Source organism: Podarcis pityusensis (assembly GCF_964106645.2).
Source record: "Podarcis pityusensis genome assembly, chromosome: 17".
NCBI classification, from domain to species: Eukaryota; Metazoa; Chordata; class Lepidosauria; order Squamata; family Lacertidae; genus Podarcis; species Podarcis pityusensis.
Window position 1 is genome coordinate 38,770,930 of NC_138042.1, and position 9,611 is coordinate 38,780,540.

General features: G+C 44.0%; 1 protein-coding gene and 1 long non-coding RNA gene across 2 annotated transcripts in view; one reads left to right on the forward strand and one right to left on the reverse strand.

The window, feature by feature from the left end:
• Positions 1 to 9,611, reverse strand: part of LOC308466476 — a 137,904-nt gene that overhangs the window by 83,893 nt on the left and 44,400 nt on the right. The window lies entirely within an intron of this gene.
• Positions 2,182 to 9,608, forward strand: LOC308466459 (transcription factor HES-2-like). The gene is made up of 4 exons (XM_080987260.1): positions 2,182 to 2,373; positions 6,619 to 6,714; positions 7,883 to 7,964; positions 8,104 to 9,608. The coding sequence occupies exons 1-4, from the start codon at positions 2,278 to 2,280 to the stop codon at positions 8,346 to 8,348; spliced, it is 519 nt and encodes a 172-aa protein (XP_080843386.1). The 5' UTR covers positions 2,182 to 2,277; the 3' UTR covers positions 8,349 to 9,608.

Genomic DNA, 9,611 nt, shown 5'->3' on the forward strand with positions numbered 1-9,611 from the left:
AATGTATTTTTCCTCAATATACTGTACTATGCTATACTTTTCTGAATGTATCCAAATGTGTTTTTTAAGAATGTTCCTTAAATGTAACAATCACTTGTTTCAGTGTGAAAAGTGACCCAGCTACCAATCAGCAAATCCTGGCTTCAAATCTCACATCTGCCCTGAGCTCACTAAGGTAAAGGTAAAGGGACCCCTGACTATTAGGGCCAGTCGTGGCTGACTCTGGGGTTGCGGCGCTCATCTCGCTTTACTGGCCAAGGGAGCCAGCGTACAGCTTCCAGGTCATGTGGCCAGCATGACTAAGCCGGTTCTGGCGAACCAGAGCAGTGCACAGAAACACCGTTTACCTTCCCGCTGGAGTGGTACCTATTTATCTACTTGCACTTTGATGTGCTTTTGAACTGCTAGGTTGGCAGGAGCAGGGACCGAGCAACAGGAGCTCACCCCGTCGCAGGATTCGAACTGCCGACTTTCTGATCTGCAAGTCCTAGGCTCTGTGGTTTAACCCACAGCGCCACCCGTGTCCCTAGGGCTCACTAGGTTGCCCTTAAGCAAACCAGCTGCAGCCTGGGAAATAATATTGACCCACCTTACAGAGCAGCTGTAAGGATGCAAACACCACAAAGCACGTAAAGCGCTAATTACGCTTTTAAAACCAGCCAAGAGATTTGCATGTAAAATACTACATGCTTAAGCATCATTTCAAGACAGGGACGAGGCCTAAGGAGTTGTACCGCAAGCTTCACAGAAAAACACACATTTTGTGAGAAGTCGGAGTGTAATCCTGTTCAATAGCTCTGGGACTACTTTGCACATTAACTTGGTCCCTAATAAAAATTCTGTTGTAAGCTTTGTTTCTTTTTAATTCTTATTAACAGTACAACACACACACACACACTTTATGACTGTTGCAGCCATTTCTTATAGGTCAACAGGGCTACCCACAATTTTCATGAGACAGAAGTACCACTGTTGAAGAGAGACACACACATAACAGCCACCCATCACCAATCATGCCCCCCAAACCCTTCTGGCTCTTATTTTCTTCTGCCCAGAGCACGTTTCCCCAACTGGATGTGGCTAAACAAGCTATAGCTTCGGGCCCCACTCTCTTGGCCCCCCCCCAAAAATATAAGGTAAAGGTAAAGGGACCCCTGACCGTTAGGTCCAGTCGTGGCCGACTCTGGGGTTGCGGCGCTCATCTCGCTTTATTGGCCAAGGGAGCCGGCATTCAGCTTCCGGGTCATGTGGCCAGCATGACTAAGCCGCTTCTGGTGAACCAGAGCAGCCCACAGAAATGCTGTTTACCTTCCCGCCAGAGCGGTACCTATTTATCTACTTGCACTTGGATGTGCTTTCGAACTGCTAGGTTGGCAGGAGCTGGGACCGAGCAACGGGAGCTCACCCCGTCACAGGGATTCGAACCGCCGACCTTCTGAACAGCAAGTCCTAGGCTCTGTGGTTTAACCCACAGTGCCACCCACGTCCCTTCTATACTTCTTCTTAATTGTATTTCAGTTCAACAATTGCTTTGATAAAATACATATTTTGTTATGTGCAAATGGCTTTAGATACCTATTAGGTCCATAAATTACCATATAGCATATATTCAGCACACAAAAAAAGCAACAATTTGTTGTTGACAAAGGACAGCTGGACATATAAAGGGCCCCATTACCTTCAGTAGCATAGGGCCTCGTCAAACCTAAATACGGCCCTGGCGATGCCTTCCACACTCAAGCACTTTTAAGAGCACAGGTGCTGGCTGGGGCAGATGGGAATAGTGCAAAACACCTGGGAGCACCAGGTGGGGGGAGGTTGTACCAGCATCTTCAGCTGGATAGAAGCAAAACAGCTGCATTAACTACAAACCCCGGAATTGTTGACCCTTCCAAACCAGTGGCAAAGTTTTGTAGCATGAACTCCTTGTTTTGCTCCCCAAACTGAGAATTGATACATCAAACTGGGGTTCATAGTTAACACCCAGAAATCCAACACTGTCTGATTCACTCCAAACCGGTGCCAAAGTTTTGCAGTCCTTTTGTGGGGTTTTGAGGTGTGTGTTTGTGTGTGTGTAGAAGAGAGGGAGGGGCTGGAGCATCTGCTAAGGAAGGCGGCGTTTCCACCGACCAGAGAAGGAGCTGCTGACACCTTGGAAGGAGGAGGCGTGAATCCCTTTTACTTAAGAGGAATGAAAACGGCGCATCGAGCCAATTAAAAACAAAACGAAAAAGCCAACCTTGCTCTTGCTTCGCGCAGTCTCCAGAAGACAGGGCCATGGAGCTGGCAGCGGGCCAGGCAGAGTCAAAGGGTCTGGGCAAAAGCGGAGGGTCTGCAAGGAAATCGAAGCATCCCAACAGCCTCTACCGAAAGGTAAGGAAACAGAGATGCCTCATCTCCTTCTGCCGGTTGATCGCATTCGCAGCATCTAACAGAGCAAAGTCCCGTTTTGCCCTGAATCGTGCGCCAAAGAGGTAGCATTCAACCAGGGATGCACCTGAGCCCCGGATTGACTGCAGGTGAACTTCTAGGACTTTTCACTCAGCTGCCGCTGAGCACCTGTGCTTTGTTGCGTTTCTTCTCCAAGATGCTGCATGTAGTTCTCCCCATTTTTATCCTTCCTGCGTGAGTGGGGGACTAGAGACCCTGTTTCCCAGGTTTTAGACCAACGACCTTTTTTAAAAAATAAAATAAAAATTTTTTTGATTTTAACATACAAATTATAAAATGTACCACAAAACTTATCACTTATACAATCTTTTTAGACTTCCATCAGCACCTCTGATGATCCACCGTTTTCACCACTTATTATGCATTTCTTAACTTTATATTGCCTTTACATCTCTTAACAAATCATCCTTCCCCTTCTCCATTTTTGCAATACTTCCAATAATACTCCTCACAAAACTTCTTGCAAACCTACAAACATCGTCTGATCTTCACAAATACTTTTCAAATAGTCCGTAAATTTACTCCAGTCTTCCGTGAATTTCTGGTCCCGCCGGTTTCAAATCCTTCCTGTTGGTTTATCTACTTCTGCATAGTCCATTAACTTCATCCTCCATTCTTCAATCGTCGGTAATTCTTCTTGCTTCCATTTTTGGGCCAATAATATTCTTGCTGCTGTTATTGCATATAAAAAGAGCTTATATTCCTTTCTATTTATATCACTCCCAACAATGCCCAATAAGAATGCTTCTGGTTTCTTTATAAATGTATATTTCAACATTTTTTTTATCTCATTATATATCATCTCCCAGAAGCATTTCACCTTTTTACATTCCCACCACATGTGATAAAATGTTCCCTCTTTTTCTTTACATTTCCAACATTTATTGCTGACTTTATACATTTTCGCTAACTTAACAGGTGTAATATACCATCTATACATCATTTTCATCACATTTTCTTTTAGGGCATTGCATGCAGTAAATTTTAAACCTTCTTTCCATAATTTTACCCAATCGCTGAGCTGTATATTATACCCAAAATCTTTGGCCCAGTGAATCATAACCGACTTAACCTCCTCATCCTTCAAATGCCATTCAAGCAGCAATTTAGACATTTCAGACAAAAATTTTAAATCATTACTTAATATCTCTAATTCAAACTTTGAACCACTTTCATCAAATCCTTTTTCCTTAGAGTCCTGTTTAAACAGGTTTTAGACCAATGATCTAACCACTACACCACACTGCCTCTTTCTGTAGAGTCCTTTTTCCTCACTTGTGAGCCACCATGGCCATCTTGCACCAACTGTGGGGCTGGACACCGCCCGGAAAGCCAATGCCAAGCAAGCACATTTGCAGAAATTAATGATCGATATGAAAATAGCTTCTCTGATGTTGCCATCAGTCTTGCAGACCCCCCCCCTCCTCCTCCCCAAACCTTTTAACATTGCTACTGAGAAATGATTAGCTTTGTTGGTGTGCTTGATGGATAATCTGGAGTGGTGAGGGACAGATGGCAGATTATTTTGGGATCCAGGGAAGGAAGGGTCTTATCCAAGTCATTCAACAGGCTTTCCAAGCAATATGGGAGGTGGGGGGGGGGGCAGATCCATTGAATTTCAGGGGATTTGTTTCTGAGTAAACAGGCTTGGAATTGTGTTCTGAGGACACACTGTACAATTAAGTCTATGTGCTGGTAATGGCATCAGTTCAGAGCATTTGCACGTGTGTGTTTTCCCCGGCTCCAAAATTCAAAATTATACAGTAAAGACAAGCAGCTGTGGCACAGAGTGGATACAAATCTGTTTCAGCTTTGCAAGGCAGGCAAGGTGGGTCAGGATCTCCTTTCTGGGTGGTTCAGCAATGCAGGTTGTTCAAAGGAAGAAAGCAAGAGGAAACTAGGTTGTTGAACTGTTGTGTGAAAGGACTGTGAACTCATTTTTATTTTTTTATTTTTCCCCAATAATATTATTAGGTTTCATACAAAAAAAGCACATACTATAAAACCAATAAAAAAAGAAATAAAACGAATAAAACGAATGATAACAAAAATATAACCACAAACACATAAATAAAAATTAATTAATTAATTAAACTTCCAACCTCATAAACATATTACTTGACTTCCTCTAATCTCTTCCATCTGAATTTCCTTGCAACTAAATGTAGCAGTTTTCCAATATCATTATTCAAAAAACAATATTCCAATTATCATCAACTTTCTTAACTTTTCTTAACATTCTATATCTCATTTATTTAATTAAATTCTAATTTAAACCTAGGCCTATTTAGTACTTTCAAGTAACTTCTAGTCTTCAATATTACAACATTTATTCAAATAGTCTTTAAATTTCTTCCAATCTTCTTGATATTCCTCTTCTTTCTGGTTGCAGATTCTCCCAGTGAGTTCAGCTAGCTCCATAAAGTCCATCATCTTCATCTGCCATTCTTCCACAGTTGGTAATTCTTGTGTTCTCCACTTTTGGGCTATTAAAATTCGAGCAGCAGTTGTGGCATACAGAAATACCTTTACATCTTTCTTGGGCTGTGAACTCGTTTTTAATACCAAAAATAAATTAATGGGCAGATCATATGCTCAGGGTACATTTACCCAGCAGGTCAACACAGCATGGGTCTCCTGGCTCACCCCACCCCACCCCACCCTGTGAGCAGTGCTATTTTTCTAGATGGCAGGTTGAGAGGAGTTCCCTACCAGGACAGACTTTGCTTGTGTGCTCAAGACATCGATTCCATAAAGCATATTTTGCTGAACTGTGCAAAATATGAGCAAGCCAGGGCTGAACTGATATTACCCTTGCTGGTACCTTTTCCGGGAAAATCAGGGGCTCACTATGTCAGGTTCCTATTGGAAGACCGGACAAATGCTAGAACATTAGCAGTGGCCAAGTTTTTATCGGTGGTTGCAAGAATGATCCCTATATTCTGAATGAAATGCTTGTTTAACCTGGAGGTAAGCTGTATGAAGCTCAACATCAAGAAAACGAAGATCATGGCCACTGGGCCCATCACCTCCTGGCAAATAGAAGGGGAAGAAATGGAGGCAGTGAGAGATTTTACTTTCTTGGGCTCTATGATCACTGCAGATGGTGACAGCAGTCACGAAATTAAAAGACGCCTGCTCCTTGGGAGAAAGGCGATGGCAAACCTAGACAGCATCTTAAAAAGCGGAGACATCACCTTGCCAACAAAGGTCCATATAGTTAAAGCCATGGTTTTCCCAGTAGTGATGTATGGAAGTGAGAGCTGGACTATAAAGAAGGCTGATTGCCGAAGAATTGATGCTTTTGAATTATGGTGCTGGAGGAGACTCTTGAGAGTCCCATGGACTGCAAGAAGATCAAACGTATCCATTCTTAAGGAAATCAGCCCTGAGTGCTCACTGGAAGGACAGATCCTGAAGCTGAGGCTCCAATACTTTGGCCACCTCACGAGGAGAGAAGACTCCCTGGAAAAGACCCTGATGTTGGGAAAGATGGAGGGCACAAGGAGAAGGGGACGACAGAGGACGAGATGGTTGGACAGTGTTCTCGAAGCTACAAACATGGGTCTGATCAAACTGCGGGAGGCAGTGGAAGACAGGAGTGCCTGGCGTGCTCTGGTCCAGGGGGTCACGAAGAGTCGGACACGACTAAACGACTAAACAACAACAGGCTGTATGAATTGTGTATTGCTTTGTAACGATTTGTTGGGTCTCTGGACCGTAATGAAGGTTTATGATGATGATTTTTCTAGAAAAAGAGGTGCCAGAGCTCACCATGAACGCCTCCCTTGTTCTCTTATAATGGCAATGGCACCCACCTGAGAGGCGCTGGAACTGAATACTGGCCAGTTCAGCTGGGGAAAAAAGCCCTGACTCTGAGGAGTAACTTCTCCTCACACTTTGGCCTAGGATAGAGGGAATTCTCCACAATTTAACTTTGGGTTAGGTGAGGGTTGAATCCTGACAAGACAGAAGTACTGTTTCTGAGGGACAAGGGGCGGGCAGGTGTGGGGGATATAGGTGTGGGCTCAGGAGTTCATGGTCTCCATGTCAATTAAGGGATTGCCTCAATTTGTTAATCCAGCACATAGCGCAGGGCATGCCCTAGATTTGTTGCCTTTCAGTTCTCTGATGAGTTTCGTTTTTCTTCCCACTCGCTTCTGCCAGTCCATCAAGCCACTGACCAAAAAACGCCGCAGGGCCTGCATTAACGCAAGCCTGGAGCAGCTGCGGAAGCTCCTTCAGCAGCTCCCTGATCAACAGGTAAGTGGAGAGTTCAGTCTTTTCAGAAACAACCTTCCCATGTGGCCAAAACTTAACTCGGTTCCTTAGATTTGAGAGGTGCTGGTATTTGCAAGAGCAACACCCTCCCCGCTGCACAGTCCAAAAGTTTAGCTGCAATTGTCTATGGCAACAAAAGCATTTTAAATACAATTTGGGCGATCCCTTGCAAAAATTACTTATCAATCTCCTGTACTGGTGGAGTACAGGGTCAGGTTTAAGGTGCTGCTTTTGACCTTTAAAGCCCTAGGACCCTCGTACCTATGGGACCGCCTCTCCTGGTATGCCCCGCAGAGGACCTTAAGGTCCACAAATGACAACATTTTGGAGGTCCCAAGTTGCAAGGTGGTTAGGTTGGTCTCAACTAGGGCCGGGGCCTTTTCAGTACTGGCCCCGACTTGGTGGAACGCTCTGCCACAAGAGACTAGGGCCCTGCGAGACTTGACATCTTTCTGCAGGACCTGCAAGACAGCTGTTCCTCCTGGCCTTTGGTTTGGACGCAGTCTGACCCTTATGTTTCCGTCCCCTTATGGTTTTGACTTTTAAAATGAGGCTGCATTTTAAATTGCATTTTAACCTGTATTTTAAATTGGTGTTGTTATGTTTTTACTGAAATTTTATTGGTGTTAGCTGCCCTGAGCCCAGCTCTGGCCGGGGTATAAATGAAATTTATTATTATTATTATTATTACTACTACTACTACTACTGTTAGACAAACTAGTGTAAACTAGAAACATAGAAAGTTCACAGGCCATAACCTCCAGGAAAGGGCAGGGCTGTGTGGGTGCTTGAAAGGGTGTGGGCTACCTCTGAAATCTTCAGAAGACAAGAAGATAGCTGAGTAATAATCAGTTATGCAAGAGCCAAGCACTCAGTGTAACTCCTTGCTTCCTCTCTTAAACTTACTAAATGTTGCAAATAATAAAGTTGCAGAATTTGGACATATCTTTCCCCTGCTTTTTAAATGCAAAGCTGTGATGCACAGCTAGGGCTTAACCAATCCATTTCTGTGTCAAGAACAGGGAACCAATGCAGTGCAGTAAGTGCTGTGTGCAATGAATTCACTTTTGAACCCTTCCCAAAGCTCAAGGTAGATAGGACTTTTTAAAAAGATGATGTATTTTGGGCTGTTGTGTTTTATCCTCCACAGAACGCCAGAGCCTTATCACGTTTGGAGAAGGCTGAGATTCTGGAGACGACGGTGCAGCAGCTGCGCAGGCTGAAGAAGCAAGGTTAGAAGTATTTTTCCTGAGCCCTTCTTTCTGCAAGGCCATGTAAAAAGATGCTGAGCGCCAGCACTCAGGCTGCTGCTTATTGTCTGCCAGGGAAGCTCCTGTTCCTAACTTTCCTCTCCTCTCCTCTCCTCTCCAGGTGCAGTTGCTGCTTCCATTCCGCAAGACAGTCAAGATTTTGTTTCTGGTTACTGCCACTGCGTCAATACCATCTGTACCTTCCTTAACTCAGCTGGCTCCTCTTTGGCACAGGAGATGAAATCTCAGATCCTACAACATTTGGAAAGGATTTCAGGGCCCAGGTCTACCATTACACCAGCCCTCAAGGCCTGGCAACAAGGCAAGGCAGAGTCTCTCCCCTCCCACCAACCTTCCTTTCTGTGAGCATCTCCTCTAATGCCTGCAGGGCCTCCTTTGGATTCAGACTCCCACACTCTCTCGGTTGGGTCTTGGTTGCAGTATTCAGCTTCTATGCTATTGCCCCAGCTACAGAAACCTTGGATTCAGCCAGCCTTGCTCCACGTGTGGAGACCATGGTGAATGACGTTCCAGAAAAGTGACTTGTAATTTGTTGTATTTGTTTTTTAATCTATACAGTCAAATCTCGGTTGTTGAATGTAATCCATTCCAGAAGCCCTTTCAGCTTCCAAAATGTTCGACAACCGATTGGTTGCAGGAGCTTCCTGCAACCAAGCGGAAGCCGCATCAGATATTTGGCTTCCGAAAAACATTTGAAAACCGGGTTTTCAGTGTTCAGGAGCAGAAACATTCCAAAACGGAGGTGTTCGGGATCCAAGGTTTGACTGTATATTGATTGTTTTATTGTCTGCTGTTCTAAAGTTGCTATTTTTAAACAAATATTTTTATATTATTTTATGCAGACCACTTAGTTTCGAAATCGAACAACACACACTTGCTCAATAAAGAGGTTTGGCCTCACTCAAGACATCCAACTGGAGTAGAAGAAGTATGAAACAAAGCAGAATTGCCTTCCCAAAACGAGATGGCTTTCTGAACTGTGACACTGAAGGCTTCAACAAAAGGTTTCAGCTCCAGATATGAACTCACCTTTGTCTCAGATGGACATTTTGCCATCTAATGAGCCTCTGAAATCTGCAGCTCAGTTACCTACAGCAGCTTAGGGCAAGTAGGATGAATACACAGAGACAAGCCCTACTTCTCAGTGGAGTCATTAAGTGCTACGGCAAACAATGGACATGCTGTGAACACTGGACCTAGCCTGGAAGGATCCAGTGGCAATGCTGTCTGAGGCTTGCTTGCGAAGTGCAATTATTAACACAGTAGAATATGTTTGGTTGCCTGCCTAATCTGCCAGAGCTAATTCCATGTTTCGCTGGTATAATGCTGAATATGACAGAGGGACACTTGATGTATTTTAAGAGATCAATTTTAAAGCAATAGTTGTAAAGAACTTAACCCTCCAGTGTTTAGCCATGTCCAGGCAGAATATTAAGTATTCCTCACAAGAGCTGCCAGTCTGAGAGAGAAGGAAAACAGGCCATTTTCATTCTGATCAAGATTACAACTTCAGGGCCCGGGGATTTAGTGCTACTCTTGTTCTGTCAAGGATTCCATCTTGCAAACAGTCACACGCACTGGGAAGAAAGGGTAAAGGTTTTTAATAAA